Genomic DNA, 17,621 nt, shown 5'->3' with positions numbered 1-17,621 from the left:
ATAGATGCATCTACAAAATGGTCACATATATGTCTATTATCAACTTACATATTGTCATTTGTGAGATTATTTGCTTAAATGATACTATTAAGAGCACAATAAAGACAATTCATCTTCATAATGCTAGTGGATTTATATATTAGCAGAATTATTAAATGTCTCCAATTGATTGCTAGAACATTGCCTATGAGAACAAAGCTCCATATTTTTGCATGGGAATATGCTATATTTTATGTTGCAGTACTTGTATGCATCATGCCAATAAGTTATCATCTCCCTATTACATTGGCTTATGGTCAAGAGCCAAATAATATTTTTGATGTGCGATTTATATTCTAATTACTCCACCACAACGCATAAAGATGAATCCCAAATATAGTTGGGAATATATGTTGGATATGAATTTTCTTATATAATATCTTGAAACAATGACTGGAGATTTAGTGGATTATTTTTATCAGTCTTTCCAATATGAGGGGGAGAGAATAAACATTTGGAAAATAAATAATGCACTATCATTATCTCATAGATCCTCGCACAAAGCAAATATGAGCAAAAAGATATTATACTTTGACTGCCAGATGATCTAACTGACCAATAAGTCTAATATTCCAACAGTACATGCTCCAATTTATATTGTACATGAAAACAAATGACCGGTTCCAAGGATAAAAGTCCTCAAAAATGGAGGAAATGAGCAAATGATTAAGATGGTCATAACATGGAGACATAAAGACATAACTTTGATCAAACCTCAAGGGAGGTTCAGGTACCTGAAAATATTGAAAATGAAGAGATCTCTATTTGTTATGTCATTATAGGAAAAAGTTGGAACCGTAAAGATATAGTTGTCGACAATATTTTTGCATAAATGAAATGATAAAACAAGACGAGGATTTTGAAGCTAAATCTGTTAAAGAAATGTGAACAAAGAAATAATTGGCCAAAATATAAAGACGCAACTCAAATTCAAAGTTTTTGGATCTATAATCCAAACACGTGAAGGTGTAAAGCCAGTGGGGTACAAATGTGCAAAAACTATAATAAGAAAAATTAAGTCGTATGATATAAAGCACGACTTGTAGCACAATGATTTTCGCAAAAGCATGACATTTATTCTCTTATGGTGGATGCAATCACCTTCAGATGTCTTATTAATCTGGAAGTATATGAAAAATTGACATGCATCTAATGGATGTTATTATAGCCTATTTATACGACTTAGTCGTTCAATAATGAAATTATATAAAAATCCTAGAAGAATTTAAAACTCTTGAAGCATATAAGAATTCCCAAGAAATTTGTTGAATAAAGCTTCAAATATTGATAAATGGATTAAAGAAATAAAGGCGTATGTGGTATAATCACCTTGACAAAATATTTATCAGTTGACTTATAATTTAAAGAGATTGTACATGGATAAAGCAAATCCATTGAATACCCCAATGGTTATGAGATCGCTCGACATAAATAAAATATCTATTTCACCCCCGTGAAAAATAATTTCCTAATCTTGAAATGCCAATGAGGCATAATATATAGCGTGATAAAGGAGATTAATTATATGTCTCAGTTAAGGGGGAGATATCATGATAATATTTACTCATATGATAACTACAATAAAAATTCAAAGGGAGAGTTATAAGAATTGCACTATTTTCCCCTTCATCAAGTTTTTATCCCACTGGGTTTTTCTTATGAAGTTTTTTAATGAGGCAATCTATTAGCGTATGATTAAGGATGCATCCAAGGGAGAGTTATGAAAATATCAAATAAGTGGATGTTCAACTTTCTAACCCCACATCTTCTCCCCTTTTTACCCTCACATTTTTACTTTCTTGTTTGTAAGTCTATTAGCAGGATCATACTCTTATCCAACACGAAGATACTAGAATAATTATAATGCAGGTCATTTACCTGAGCCACACAAAGGCAGATCCCAAAAAAGATTTCGATCACAAGTGGAAGCATAATAATTTCATGGCATTCAACAAATTCGTTCAAGTGATAATTTGACAGATTTATTTACCAAGGCATTACCTACTTCAAATTTTGAGAAACTTTTATACAAGATCGAGATGCGTAAACTCAGAGATATTAAATAATGTTATCATCACGGGGAGTGAAATAAGTGCTGCACTCTTTTTTCCTTCACCATGATTTTATCCCATTGGGTTTTCCTGGTAAGATTTTTAATGAGGCAGCTTCTCATACATATTTCTTCTCAATAGGATTATTGGACATCCAAGGGGGAGTGTTATAAACAATTTATTGGCTGTCCAATCCGTTATATAACCGTTATGACCATTGGAGACGTTATGACCGTTAGAGACGTTATGACTATTGGAAATGTTATGACCGTTAGAGAAGTAATTGTAGTTATTATGTCTTTCATATTTTCTGAGCCTATAAATAAGGCATGTATAAAGCATCATGGATGTACTACAATACAATAAGAATTTATTCCCCTGTCTCTCTTATCTACCACCAAATGAAGGGTTCATCTAATCTTATGTTGAAGGAGAGATTTTCTCTCATGTTGTGACACATATGTGGCGGAACCCGTCATTTAAAGAAAAAAGAAAAAAAAGAAAAATGGATGTCACGATTTTCGATGAGTGTGTAGGAGATAAAACTACTCTTATGCAACATAAGAGTAGTTTTTCCCCCAAATGAATCAAGATTGTTCCGGTATAACTAGTGATCTCAAGTTATATGTTGGCAGGAAAATTTTTAGTGCCGTCATAGTGGCTCAAATCCGAATTAGTTGCAATATAAGAGAAATATACATTTCCTATTACACAGACATCGAAAAAATATATTAGGATTTTAAAAAAAAAAAAATCAATGGAACCCACTCCATTTGTATTCTCAATTGGACAATGTAATTAGATAAACTAGTTGATTACATTTTTTCCTCAACCTATCTTTTCTGATTACATAAACTAGTTGATCATGGTCATGGATTCTCTCCTCTCCAAGTACTTGTTTCTTTTCACATTCTTCTCCTTCAACCCTGTCTTCTGTTTTGCTTCACAACCCTCTTACAATGATCACTGTGCTTCTATCATCCCACACTCAACTCCAACCACTAATCTCAGGCTCAACCCTTTTCCCCTTGGTAACAATCACACAGGTTACTATATAGGAGGTAATAGTATCATTGATGTTGCTGCTTCCATGAACACATTTTCCTTTTACCTCCCACTAAGGAACATAAATGCAACTCAGGTCCATGGTATTTTCAAAATTGAAGCCACTATGTCATTTACAAGCACCAACACACTCAGATATGGTGACAGTTCATATTATAGGCGTCAAAGTCATTACCTTAGAGGTTACTTAACCTTCAAGCTTGATGGGTTCTGGTCTGAGTCTTCAGGGAAGGTTTGCATGGTTGGTAAAGGCAGTGGTTATTCCAAAACAGGTGACTCTCTTAATCTGGATGTTGTCTGTCTTCAATGTAAGTAATATTAGTAGCTTGGTTAGTGGAACCTTGGAGAGCTTGAGTTCTGAAAAGGATGAGAATTACTTTGAATCCATTTCTGTGTTGATGTTTCCAAAAGCAAATTACACTTATACCTCGGATTCCATTGCTGAAAATGAGTTCTCTTCTGGGGTTGATGCTGAAGGGGGTTTATCTTTAGATTTCAATTCTTTAAATTTTTGCAAATATCCCCTTTCTATGGGGATTAGAAGACTCCAGTTAGAGTACTCTCATGAGTGCAATTCTTCTAAGAATTGTACACCTATTAGTGGGAGCTCTGATCAACTGCCATCTCTAGTGTCTTTGAAAGGCATTGAATGTTCTCTTTCTAAGAAGTATAGGTTGCGGGTTTTGGTGGAATTTTCAAATGTTAGTTACCATTGGACTAACCAGAGTTTCAATACCAAAACTATGTTAGTAGGGGAAGGAGGGTGGGATGAGAAGAGAAACATATTGTGTATAGTTGCTTGCCATATCACGGATATGGCATCATCCTTGGCTGGGGCTCAAGTGGGTGATTTCTCAGTAAGATTGAGATTGAGATACCCCTCAATTTGGTCAATCAAAAACACTTGTAGCATAGTGGGACAAATTTGGAGCAACAAGACTGCAAAGGATCCAGGCTATTTTAAGATGATATCATTTAGAAATGATGAGGATCATAGGGTTGGAGGTCAAGGCTTAAAATATGAGTATAGCAAACTAGACGAAGTTAACCAATCATGCTCAACACACAACCCTGTTGAGAACCTGGGGAAAAGATATCCTGATGCGTATTCTCATGACATGAAATTTCATATGTCAGTAAGAGAGTCCTCCAAGAGATTGGCCTGGGGTTATTCTTTTCCCTTATCAGTTGATGATCAGTTCCTAATTACGTCTTCTGATTCTATCTCAAGCTCCTCAATGGAAGTTCCTCCTGAAATCCTCAACAACAGCAATAGTAGCTTGTTTAACATTAGCTACAAGATAAGCATCTCAGTGATGTCTTATTCAACGTTTGACAGGAATTCCCTCTTCAACAAGTCTTACACACTTAAGATTTCTGCAGAAGGAGTTTATGATTCTGGAGCAGGTACCTTGTGCATGGTAGGTTGCCGTGACCTTATCTCAAACACTGGCATACCAATAGCTCATTCTGTGGACTGTGAGATTCTGGTGAAGTTTCAGTTCCCATCATTAGATACAAAGGATGGAAGATACATCAAGGGAAGTATTGAAAGCACACGCCAAAAATCTGATCCTCTTTACTTCAAAGGTTTGGACCTTTCCGCAGTTGCATATTACACAGAAGCAGCAAGCAAAAATATTTGGAGAATGAACATGGAGGTCATCATGGCTCTGATATCTACCACTCTAGAATGTGTTCTTGTGGGATTGCAACTCTACCATGTGAAGAGTCAACCTAATGTGCTCCCCTTCATCTCACTTATCATGATGTCAGTTCTTACTTTGGGTTGCATGATACCCTTTGTTCTGAACTTTGAAGCTCTTCTTACTCAAAATCCCAAAAACAAAAACTTTGAACTTGGAAATGTTCGATGGCTTGAAGTTAATGAATTAAGTGTGAGGCTAATCACCATGGTTGCTTTCTTGTTGCAATTCCGTCTCCTGCATCTAACTTGGTCATCGAGAAAGACTGATGAAAGCAAGAAAGGCCTCTGGATTGCTGAGAGGAAGGTTGCCTATGTGACTTTACCCTTGTATGCAGCTGGTTTATTGGTTGCATTGCTGTTGAAGAAAGATGGAGATAAGGTTCCTATGTTTACAGTACACCCTTCATCTCGGGAGAACTTCAAATCTTTTGGTGGTTTGGTATTGGACAGCTTTCTTTTGCCACAAATCATTCTAAACCTGTTTACAAATATGAGGGAGAATGTTCTTTCATGTTCATTTTACTTTGGAACTACTTTTGTGAGACTGTTGCCACATGCCTATGATCTTTACAGGACTCAGAATTATGCTCTCCAGGATAATGGGTCATACTTTTATGCTGATCCAAGTGCAGATTTTTACTCCACTGCTTGGGATATTGTCATTCCTTTGGGAGGTATCCTATTTGCTATCATTATCTACTTGCAACAACATTTTGGTGCTCATTATATTCTGCCACATAGATTCAGAGGGTCAAAGGTATATGAAAAGGTGCCAGTGGTGACTGAATCAGAAGTAGAGACAACCAACATGTAAAATGTCCTTTTTGATGCACAAGTGCAAATGGCCTGATCATAGTGAATCAAAATTGGCTACTCCTAAGTATTTCTCTTCATGTATTTTTGCTATAAAGTTGGGTAGTTGCAATATAGTCTCTGTAAAATAAACTTGTTACTGTAAAAAGATTGCTCATGTGGCTGATTAAGTGAAGCCTTGTCTGGTAAGAAATCTTGAAGCTAAATAGGCTCGGTTTTAGTGCTTTTGCAGATTATAGAATTGGATAATGATGAATGTGTGGATTATATTTTGTCAAATTAGGGAAAGTTCGGGACTAGATACAAAAGGCTTATTACATTTAGTACTCCTAATAGCAGGTTTCTGTTTAATGTTTAACATGTTGTTTAACTTTTCTAATGATTAATGCTGATTTCATGTTATAGGATATAAAGAGCTATGCAAAAGATAAAATGAAGTCAAAATATGTTTTAAATCTTAATTTGATAATATTTTTTTCTAAAATTCTTAAAAATAATGAAAAATATTAAATAAGAAATTTTTAAAATAACATCATAAATTTTAAATAATATAAAAATCCTTAAACAATGCATTTTTATTTGCGTAACTTTGTTGTTCGATTTTTATCTCCATCATATCAAATATTTAATTTGGTAATAATTTATATAGATATTTTATTTAGTTTATTTTATATTCATTTATGACATCATCATGTTTGACTGGTTGAAGTGATGAACCATCAATCATCTTCCTCTCTGAATTTTTGTTGAAATAGTTTTGTTTTAATTAGGGTTTGATGTTTGTACTTTTAAAGGATATGAAGTTGTGTTATTTTAAGTGAGAGAAAGATACCAGCAATGAAAATCATGAGGAAAGAAAGTGAGTGATTTTTTATTTTAAGGTTTGATCATACTATGACATAGAGAAGATCAGTTCGTGAATTTGTGTCGTGACGCAAAGGAGATCAGTTCGTGAAAGGAAATTATAGATGAGAGTTGGTCCCATATGAACTCAAGAGGGTGAGTTTTATAAAATTAATTTGTTAATTAAAAACTAACTCAAAGCAATAAATTGAGATAAGGATAGGAAGATATTGATACAGTAATTTTTAAGCGGAAAACCCAAAAGGAAAAAAAAATATCATGGGTCCTAATATCAAATTCAGAAATTTGACGGGCAACTCCATTATAAAACTTGCATATAAGGAGTTCTCTAGTATCCTTACACAAATTTTCACCCGGTATCCTAGTTTCCCAGTATAAAATCCTAACCCTTTAGGATTCTGAAACACTATCACACAAGGATTATCAAGTTACTCTCAATTTCCAAAGAAAAGAGATATGCTGGTATGCCAGTTTCGCCACACAAGAACTGGTATCCAAGTTTTCTAGTACAAACCTTCAAAAAAGTCAAGAAAAAATTTACAGTTAAAATGATTTACCTTAGTGCTTCTTTTCCTCAAGTAGATAGATAATTTGAATTCCTATGAAGAAATATTCATTTTGCTAAAAGATGAATGTATGAATGGCTGTTCTTAAAAAAGCTTTTCAATTGAAGCACATGAAAGATTCCTAATCTTGAAAATCTAATTCTCTCTCTTCTCTCTTGTATTTTCCTTTTTTTTTAAAATAATATGCAATAAGCCCTATTTATAATAATAACACTTTCTCTCTCCTACTGGCGTTGGGAATGCCAACCCTGGTATTTGGAATGCGAACTTTTTCCACCAGCTTTTTCAAATTTAATTTTCAAAATCTTTTTCAAAAACTAACCAGAAATCTTTTACCCTTATACGAAATTTTAAAATCAATTTTCAAAAATAAGATTTCTGATTTTTTCAAATAAAAAATATGTAAAGCATTAAATATCTTATCCTATTATGCAATGCAATCCTAATCAAAATCTTAGGCAAAAATATTTTATTTCTCTTACATGAAATCTAAAAAGATAAACCTATCCTAAATTTTACATGATTCCATGTTTTTCTCTCTATTTATGATATCTTCCATATTTTCTCCAATATTCTATCTCTTCATGATATCTTATATATCTTCTCCAATCTTCATGCAATCTTCAATTATCTTGAATACTATTTCATTTCAGAATAAATATTATTCTAAAATCTTAAACAATTTGCTCATTAGTAATTTAAAGACAGTAAATTATTATCAATTAAATTAACATTAAATTGATTGTAATTATCAAAACATATTTTAAATAAATTAAACAAATGAGACATAACAAATATCCAACATTTTCTACCTTTTTGATGATGACAAACAGTTTGTCATGTACCAAGAAAAACTAATTCATCTCGGATATAATATGAATGCTCAATGAATGATTGCATGAATTCTATTACAAGAAAAACTAATTCATCACAGATATAATATGAATGCTCAATGAATGATTGCATGAACATTATTCCAAGAAAAATTAATTCATCATAGATATAACATGAATGCTCAATGAATAATTGCATGAACACTATTCACCTGACTTTGCTAAGCTACAACTAGAGTTTATAAATCACAAAATATGGCATCCATTTTTTCTCTTTTGGCATCATCGAAAAGATAAAGAGTTAACACTCAAGATAAGGAAGAAAAAATGTCAAGGTAGCATGAATAGGGAGTAATAACTCAATAGTGAAAAAACAGTGAAGAATAAGAATATAGAAAATGATGAAAGGCAACAAGAGAAAATATTGCAAAGCATAACATTGCAGTGATTTTCCTTTGCACTCTACTTTAGAATCACTCTTGTTTTTTATTCTTTAAGCTTTTCATAGTCTTGTACCTCATGACTGCTCTTCACTCTTAGTGTTGGAATATTTCATACACCACTAAATCAATAGGACTTTAAAGCTTCTAATGTAACAAGTTGATATGAACAAAAGCAAAATAGTATCAAGGTAGGTAGAAAATAAAGAAAGGATATTACAATTATGCATAGTCCCTAAACCTCACCTTTGGACATTTTCAACACTATTTCCCGTCATGAAGATATCTTTTTCTTTTTTTTTCTTTTCTAATTTTCCATTTTCATATGATTAACACTTAAAATGGGGTTTTTAACTTTGAAACTCAAATGATACTTATTCCCCCTGAATTTGATATTCCTTCTTTTTTTTCTCATTCACATTCTTTTTCTTTTTCTTATTCCCTCTTGTTTTTCTTTTTCTCATTCACTCAACCTAGAAACTATGCATGTCCATGCATCAAAAGGATTTGTAACAATTAAACACAAAGGGTTGTAAAAGAGATTTAATCAACAAAGAATAGGCTGAAGGCTCAAATTGTTGGGTTTTGCTCTTTCACTAAAGCCCAATAGGGTCTAGAGTGTAAGAAGAGCCCAAAAAAACCTAAAGCACATTCTGCTTAGGGCTAGGGTTTCTTGGAACCCATATATATTCCACTCTTATGGTCATCAGCCTCTCTAGTCTTCACTTGGTAGTTGCAGAGGCTGAGGTAAGGTCATCTCCCTGAAAGTGAGAGAGTGCCCACACACTTCCTGTTTCCCCTTGAGACATAGTCTGGAAGATCTACCACAGTCCAGCTTCAAGGAGGTTGTTCGTGCTTCGGCGCTGAGGTGAGCAGTTCATGAAGAGGAATCATACAAGGGAAGATTCTACACGAGATCTGCGCACCAAGAGGTAATCGTGAAACAAGGATGATTCGGTAAGCATACCAATGTACTAGGTCCTAAACCGCTTCCGCATAAATCTAATAGTACCAACAATTGGTATCAAAGCCTTGGCTGTACATTGGTATGTGAATCTAGTTTCACTATTCGTGTAATTAGTTTTGCTTTGTAAAATATGGCACCTAGGATTCTATATTTGTTATTCAAATATTTGCATGATTATTCTTTTCATTAAAAATCTATTCTTTATATGGTTTTAGCTTTAATCCATGGTAAAAATTTCCTTGTATTTTCTTGGGTTGTAACAAGAAGGCTACTCCCATATTATTAGGTTTCCTCCTTGGTGTTTTTATTTATTTTTCGGAATTTCTGTGTATTTTTTCAAATTTTGTAAAAGTTCAATATCGAGAAACCGCGAGGAAGATGCGCAGTCAGCACTGTCAGAGACTTTTCAAGGACTTATCGATCTCAGAATGAGGCGATCTATATATGGTTGGAAAGAGGCGATCTATATATGCGCAGTCAGCACTTATACACTTGTGGCGGCGATTGGCGGCGCGTGAAGGTTCAGGTGGCTGAGTGTGGCTGCCACTCTCCGGCAAAGAATGAGAGAGTGAGGGAGCGTCCGTCCATATTTCTGGGTGGTTCTGGCGGCGGTGCACTCGTATCTTCAAGGCGGTTCTTCCCCTGGAGTTTAGTGCTGAGATGAGTTCGGGTGACGGCACAGTGGACGTGACAGCTAGGGTTCCTGTATGTTGACTTAGGGTTTCTCGCCAAAAGTTGGTATTTTGGGCCTTTGGGCCCATGGCTACCATAAAGAGGCTTGAAACAGAACCTATGGACTAAGGAAAGGAGCAATCAGCCGTAAAGTTTCCTATTTAATTACTCTGTAATTTATTTTATTTTAGAAAACCATGGATTAAGGTTTTTATTATAATTTATTGCCTTAATTGTATGATTGGATGATTTATATGATTGATAACATGCTTTATTGCGATAACATGCCATATAGAATAAGTGGTGCCATATTGTAGCATAACTTGTATGATTACATGAGCATAGTAGCTATTATGTCTTCAGCGACTAGTATGATAGTTATTATGGGATTATTTTGATTTTAAATTATCCTAAAAAATTAATTAATGATTATTATGATTTTTGTTAAAAATCTAAATTAATAATTGAATTAATTAATTTTGGATAATTAACATCTAGACAAATAATCGTTATGGAAATTATTTTGATTTCAAATTATCCTCATAAATGATAATTATTATGATTGTTGCAATCTAGATTAATAATTAAATCAAATATTTGGATGATTTAAAATCTAGAAAAATAATTAAGAAAATTTCCTAAGAGAATAATTTATTTTGCGAGTATTTTGTGGGTCTACTAAAATGGTCATGTGTTAAACACACGCTGCATACCACAATCATGTAACATGATTGTGTGAAGCACACGCTGTCTATCATAACCGGATTTTAGGACCTTAAGGATTTCAAAATTCATATAAGTTAAGTGATGCACGTTCATCGGCGCTCTTGCTTACACAGTTTTTGAAATCAAACAAAGGATACTCTTAATTAAATAATTCTTGGAAATTGGAAAAATTGCTTATGTTGAACAGAAGGAGATTTAAATTAAGAAATTAATTTACTTCAAGCGCATTATAGGACCATTAATAAAATAATCATGTGAAGTCCCATCGAATAAGCATGATTGGATTTTATTATATTGGACCTAAATAATTAAGGGAGGAGATTTAAATTAAGAAATTAATTTAACCTACAGGCGCATTGTGGGCCTATCAATGAAATATTCATTTGAGGCCCCAACGGATAAGCATGATTGGATTTTATTAGGCCTTAATAATTTTAAAATTTTAATAAAGTATTGTACAGCCCAACGTCGACAATACTAAGTTATTAAAGATAGTTTTGAAATTAAATAATAAATTCAACTAAGCTTATAAATTCTCAAAACAAAAATATTGAATGGGTGAATGTTTTAAAATTAATTAATTAATTTTAAAACCTGCAGGCTCCATTTGTGGGTCCATTAATAAAATGGTCATGCGAAGCCCCAACGGATAAGCATGACTGGATTTTATTTGATTGGACCTTAATAATTTCAAAAAAATTGTAAAGTATTGTACGACCCAACGTCGGCAATGCTTAGATACTAAAGATAATTTTGAAATTAAACAATGGTTAACTACATTCAACTTTGGTAAAGTTATTAACCCTCCCAACGAGGCTCTGGTAATGGCACCGAATGCCCAAATAACAATTTTAGTTTTTACAAGTGACTTGCCCAACGTAAGCCTTGTAAAGATAAACTAAAGGATTGTTAACAATAAACAAGAGTAGTTATGAGAATCTACTTGTACTTCAATTGTTTATTGCATTATTTGTTTGTAATTGTGTGCTTTATATGTTTTTCAGAAAATATCTTAGAAATGATTTTGAGTCAAAAACCTCTAGATGGTACCAACTAAGTGAAAAATAATTTTTAATATTGTTCTAAAACATGAAAGATAAAATTTGTCCTGACAGTACAAGGGCCATAGCAACCTGCAAAGGATGTGTCTAAGGACGCAAAACTCAGATTGGAAAAGGACGAATATGGTAGTTCGCTATTATGTCTTTGTCAGTCTTTCCAAACACTTGCATTAGCAAATGCACATGGTTAAGAGTGGAGTAGAGATGCTCCAGACTCTTAATGACATGTTTGCTGTGTCTAGCAGCTCTTCTAAGCAGAATGCAGTCAACGCAGGTTTTGCTAAAAGTCTTGTTAAATCCAAGGAAAAACCCAAGGAAAAACCCAAGGGTGGTAACAAGAACAAAATAACTTGGTGATCAGTTGTCAAACCAGTTGCTATGAAGAAGCCGCAAGGCAGGTGATTCAAGAGCAGACTAAAGGGACACTGAAAGAAAAATTGCTCAGAGGTGATGAAAAGAACCAGACATGGGCATATCAAGGCCTGATCAGTGAATGAATTATTGATTCAGGAATCACTGATTATGTTTATTACTCTTTGCAGTAGTTCAAAATGGCATACCTGTCAGCAATGGACATAAATATTTTAAGCTTGAAAATGGGAACTTGTGTCTGCATTTGTAGTAGGACAAGTTATTTATAAGATTATGGTTTTGGGTGACTGTTTATTTGTTCCAGATTTCAGGAGGAATTCAATTATTGTTAGTTGTTTTGGTTAAAACATGGTTTGACAATGCAATTGATTCCTTAGTTACATTTCGGAGTTCATCTTCGTCTTGTTTGTTCTGGTACATTGTTCAAATAGTCTTTATTACCTTTGTCATATACCCCTAAATTTATTGTGTTGAATGGAAAGGATGATGAACAAGAACTTTCACTAAAGAAATTAAAGTTTCAAATGAAACATATTTTTGGCTTTTATGATTGAGTCAGATTACCTCAAATAGGAAACATGATTTAGTTAAAAGAAGGACTGAAAGTTCAAGAATCTTTTAACTAAAAGCTACATGTTGGTCCTATTTGGAAGGTAAAATGGCCAAGCAATCCTACAAGGGGCCAAAAAGATTTGCGCAGCTATTCAACTGGAACTGGTTCATACTAATGTATGTGGACCAATTAGCGTTCAAGCCAGAAGATGTGATGAGTATTTCATTATATGAATGTTTACTCTGGATTTGGACAGATCAACCAAGTGCGCCATAAGTCTAAAGCTTTTGGAAATTTCCAAGAGGTTTAAGTCTGAGGCAGAAAAGCATGTAGGTGTTCAAATCAAAACACTTTGGTTTGACTAAAGTGTTGGCTACCTGTCTGGTAAGTTCAGGTCTTACCTAATTTAAGAGAGGATAGTTTTATAACTGTCAACTATAGGAATGCATTAGTTGAATGAAATTGAAGTATGCAAAAATCAAACATTTCTAGATTTGGTGAAGATCATGTTCAGTTATTCATCTTTGCCAATGTTGTTCAAGGGAGATGCCTAGGAGAAGGAAATGTACCTTCTTAACTTGGTTCCATCAAAGTTTGTTGTAAAGACACCTAAGGAATTATGGAAAGGGTGCAAGCCCAGATCAAACCATATTCGGATTTAGGGTGCTACGGCACACGTCCTACAATAGCAGTCAAATAAGATGGAATCTTGTATGGAAGAGTGCATATCTTTTGGCTACCCTAAGGGGGCGTTTGATAGGCCGATTCTTTGTGATTTCCTTGGATTCTTGGGGTCGGTAAACTGAAATACAGCGTTTGGTAAACACAAAATGGTTCATAATCCCGGGGATGTTGAAATCTTAGGATTTCAAAAGCAACGTAAATTTTTTCAATATCCCAACAAAAAAATCCCACGGATTATATGGATTTGTGTGTTTCCCAGGGAAAGAAAAAATTAACCGCGAAAAAATAGACTGAAATAACCCTCTGACTTGTACTTGTTTTGCAGGAACTGTGCAATATAAGAAGAACTTCGCGCCTTATTACTCCATAGGATTTGTCGCTCACAGCCATTTCCTCTCTATAGGTGGTCGAATCCGTGCAAAGGTTCAAGCTTCAAGCTTCGAAATCTCAATTTGTTTGTGTCTGTGTCTTACTTCGTTGAATGGCTTGCATGTTTGTTTAGGGTGATTCTTAATGTATCTCCATAAACTCGTCTAGTGTCTGTTGTCGTTTTGCATTTCTCCTCTTTCATTTTTCATTACCCCTTTGTCATCTGCATTCAGATCTAATAAGTTTACACTTCTTCTCTGTAGTATTTTAATGATTTTGCTGAAAGTAGCTTATTTGCACGCATACTTCGATGAGAGATTTGTATTTGTGATCTGTTTAGATGGACACATGTGTGGTCCTTGACACAATATGATTTTTGTTGCTGTGACAGGTTATAAGTTTTAGGCATACGAAATACCGGTTGTCAAAGCTGTTGAAGAGGGGCAAAATTCTGAGGTAAAATTTTTTGGAGGCTATATTGTTATTTTAGATGTATCCAGAAAGTTATGTTTGTCGTTTATTTAGTAAATGGTTCCTTGTCGCATTGTTATTTGTGTTTTATTTTATTTTAAATCATTGGCTTAAGTGTGATAAACATCGACAACCAAAAAAATTTCTAATATACGATTTGCTTAAGGTAGCTACTAAGTTGTTAGGTGAACCATGTTCCAGCCTATTTTTGTTTCATTTTTGTGCATTTTATAATGCCTATATATGATTATATTTCTACAAGATGCATATATGAGGTTTTGCCTTCATTAATGTTGGAAATAAATTAGTCAAAACTGTTGTTTCTTTTTTTATAATGAAACTTGTGCTTAACGGTTATAGTTTAGGGGACACTATCAAGAAGCAGTGTGTCTATGTTGGAAATAAAGTATGCATGTACATTTTGTTCTGATTTTGTTTTCAAATGATATTGATATGTGGATTAATGTCAATTAATTTCTTGCTGTTGTGTTAGCTTGTTGCCATGAACAACGGAATGGAGTTCAGTGTGATTGTTGTAGTCATATGTCATTTGGAATCTTTGAATCAAATGACATTGTTGTTATTGAGTTTATGTCGTTTGATCTTAGCCGATATTGAAAAAAGGAAAATTGCTAGGAAGAGATTGACATGGAATTTTTACAAAAGAGCTAGGATGAGGGAAGTTAATATACATAGAATTGTGTATATTACTGACACAGCTTGTATTGAGAATACAAGGATGGATAAGAGATGTTTTCATAATTTGTGTGAGTTACTTAAAACTGTTGGGATGCTTGAACCGTCCAAGGACATGGGTGTAGAAGAGGTGGTTGCAATGTTTCTTCATATACTGGCACATGATGTTAAAAATCGTATAATTAAACGACAGTTTATGAGGTCTGGTGAAACTATAAGTAGACAGTTCAAGAAGGTGTTGCATGCGGTGTTGAGATGTCATACTGTTTTGCTAAAACGGCCTGAGCCCGTCCCCGATAACTCAACTGATCTTAAGTGGAAATGGTTCAAGGTATAATATTATAATACTTTTTCATGATTAACATGTACAAATTTTTGGTAATTTTGTATTGACCTCTCTTGTACATTGATTATCTGGATTGTAAGAATTGTCTTGGAGCTCTAGATGGGACCCACATCAAGGTAAACCCCCTGCAAGCTGATAAGCCTAGATACCGGAATAGGAAAGGTGATATAGCAACAAACGTTCTAGGGGTTTGTTCGCAGGATTGTCAATTTATTTATGTGTTGGCTGGATGGGAGGGATCAGCTGCAGACTCACGAGTCCTCAGAGATGCGATATCTCGTACGAATGGTTTAAGGGTGCCAAAAGGTAATAAAAAGGGCCATTTAAGTATTTCATAAATGAATATGTAGTCGTAAGTGTATTACATTGATTATAATTTGTTGGTTGATTGTGCATAGGTTATTATTATTTGTGTGACGCTGGCTATATGAATGGGGAAGGATTCCTAACACCTTATAGAGGGCAACGATACCATCTTAGTGAGTGGAGAAATGGGGCCCAACCAACCACACCGCATGAATTTTTCAACATGAAACACTCAAGTGCGAGGAATGTCATCGAAAGATGTTTTGGGATGTTGAAGGGTCGTTGGGCCATTGTACGATCAAAGTCCTTTTACCCGATTAAGACGCAATGTAGGATTATTACTGCATGTTGCTTGCTTCATAATCATATACGAAGAGAAATGCCAATGGACCCAATAGAGGAAGAAATGGTAGACATTCATGACGCTGAAGATAACTTCGAAGGGTGTGACATGATAACCCATGTGGAGTCATCTAATGCTTGGACACGTGGACGTGATGAAATGGCTCAGCATATGTTTGACACGTGGAGGAATAGTGTTTGATTTTGTTATTTGTTATGTCATTGTGACTGTTATTCGCATACTTTATGTATACTTGGTGAGGCTGCCAAGACTTGAATTAATGTACTGTTTTCAACTTGTGATATGTAATAGTTAGCATGTCCCATTATGTAATGTATTACATATTATTGTCTCAATTTCTGTATTGTTTTTCCCGAAAGCAGAACTGTTTTTAATGCTTTGTTGCAGATGGCTGAAGAGAATACTCAAACCCAGAAACGAGTGAATCATACTTGGACAGCTGAAGAGGACAAGATCCTAGTAGATTGTCTTCTCGAGGCAGGTCCAGCTTGGAAAGGTGATAATGGTTTTCGGGCTGGATTCCCTATTCATATAGAGAAGATGATGCAGCGCATGCTGCCTGGATGTATCCTTAAAGCAAATCCTCATATCACATCGAGGATTAAACTCCTGAAAAAACACTATAACGCAATCTCTGAAATGACCGGGACCAATGGCGGATCTGGCTTTGGTTGGAATGAGAGAGATCAGATGATTGAAGTGGACAAAGAAATATTTGCAGATTGGGTTAAGGTGAATTATTGTATATGTTTATTATGTAAATTGATTTGATTGACATTATATAATTCTGTACCAATTATAACAACATGCTTTTTGAATTTTTTTTTAGTCACATCCAAATGCGAAAGGGTTGTACAAGAAGCCATTCCCCTACTTCCATCAATTGGGTCCAATTTTTGGAAAAGATATGGCCACAGGAAATCATGCTGAGGGTGCCCAAGATGCTGCTTCACACATGGATACAGAAGCTGCATTATTTGCTGAGAGTGGGACTGGATATGATGATATCTATAATCTTCTTGGTGACGATACACCAACACCTAATTGGGAGCCTCCATTGCCTGAGACTATCACAGAAGAAGGGGCTGTACATTCTCCAGTGTCTGTTTCGGTTACAAAAAGGGGTAAGAAAAGAGGTAGATGTGAGGATCCCCTGCCTAGTGAGGTGACTGTTGCAATTAATGACCTTAGCCAGAATTATGTTGCCACTAATGATAAATTAGACAAGTTGGTATCTTGCTTTCAGCATCAGGCAGAGGGAAGCAACCGAAGGATGTCTATTCTGCAAGAGTTAAAAAAAAATTGAACAGTTGAGTGTTGAACAAAGGGTTCAAGTTGGAATGCTTATGGGCAAGGATCCCCTAATAACAGATGTCTTCATGCAAGGAAATGATGAGGAGAGGCAGTACATAGTGGCCTCTTTATTGTATAAATCTTAGTGTTTGTCCACTGATTTTTTTTTGGAGTTCACTATATCTATTAATATAATTTTGGTGGTGATCAATATTTTGGGAAGTCTGGCTCAAGGGATATTTTTTTGAAAGCACTTTATGAAGTCAATGTCATGAGAGGAAAAGGCTTTTTGGAGTTCGAATGGTAACTATTACCACGACAGGCACGAACCTGGTATGATCTTATTCACATGTTTGATGGCA

At 34.6% G+C, this 17,621-nt stretch overlaps 2 protein-coding genes across 2 annotated transcripts; both read left to right on the top strand.

The window, feature by feature from the left end:
- The first annotated feature begins 3,358 nt into the window (after positions 1 to 3,358).
- LOC133310937 (uncharacterized) lies at positions 3,359 to 5,677 on the top strand. Its single transcript, XM_061511931.1, has one exon. The coding sequence runs from the start codon at positions 3,359 to 3,361 to the stop codon at positions 5,675 to 5,677; it is 2,319 nt and encodes a 772-aa protein (XP_061367915.1).
- Positions 5,678 to 15,089: 9,412 nt separating this feature from the next.
- LOC133310936 (uncharacterized) lies at positions 15,090 to 17,272 on the top strand. The gene is made up of 5 exons (XM_061511930.1): positions 15,090 to 15,281; positions 15,377 to 15,602; positions 15,695 to 16,140; positions 16,354 to 16,698; positions 16,796 to 17,272. The coding sequence occupies exons 1-5, from the start codon at positions 15,090 to 15,092 to the stop codon at positions 17,270 to 17,272; spliced, it is 1,686 nt and encodes a 561-aa protein (XP_061367914.1).
- Positions 17,273 to 17,621: the final 349 nt, after the last annotated feature.

Source organism: Gastrolobium bilobum, unplaced genomic scaffold, assembly GCF_033153095.1.
Source record: "Gastrolobium bilobum isolate Gb01-03AN ecotype WA unplaced genomic scaffold, APGP_CSIRO_Gbil_v1 utg803, whole genome shotgun sequence".
Taxonomy (NCBI): Eukaryota; Viridiplantae; Streptophyta; class Magnoliopsida; order Fabales; family Fabaceae; genus Gastrolobium; species Gastrolobium bilobum.
This window is presented reverse-complemented; position numbering and strand designations above follow the sequence as displayed.

Bases quoted from the DNA above. Each gene is read 5' to 3' on its own strand.
- LOC133310936 (XM_061511930.1), top strand. From the start codon at position 15,090: ATGTTTCTTCATATACTGGCACATGATGTTAAAAATCGTATAATTAAA. The intron at 15,282-15,376 runs GTATAATATTAT...CTGGATTGTAAG, and splicing joins TTAAGTGGAAATGGTTCAAG to AATTGTCTTGGAGCTCTAGA. The intron at 15,603-15,694 runs GTAATAAAAAGG...GATTGTGCATAG, and splicing joins TGGTTTAAGGGTGCCAAAAG to GTTATTATTATTTGTGTGAC.
- LOC133310937 (XM_061511931.1), top strand. From the start codon at position 3,359: ATGGGTTCTGGTCTGAGTCTTCAGGGAAGGTTTGCATGGTTGGTAAAG.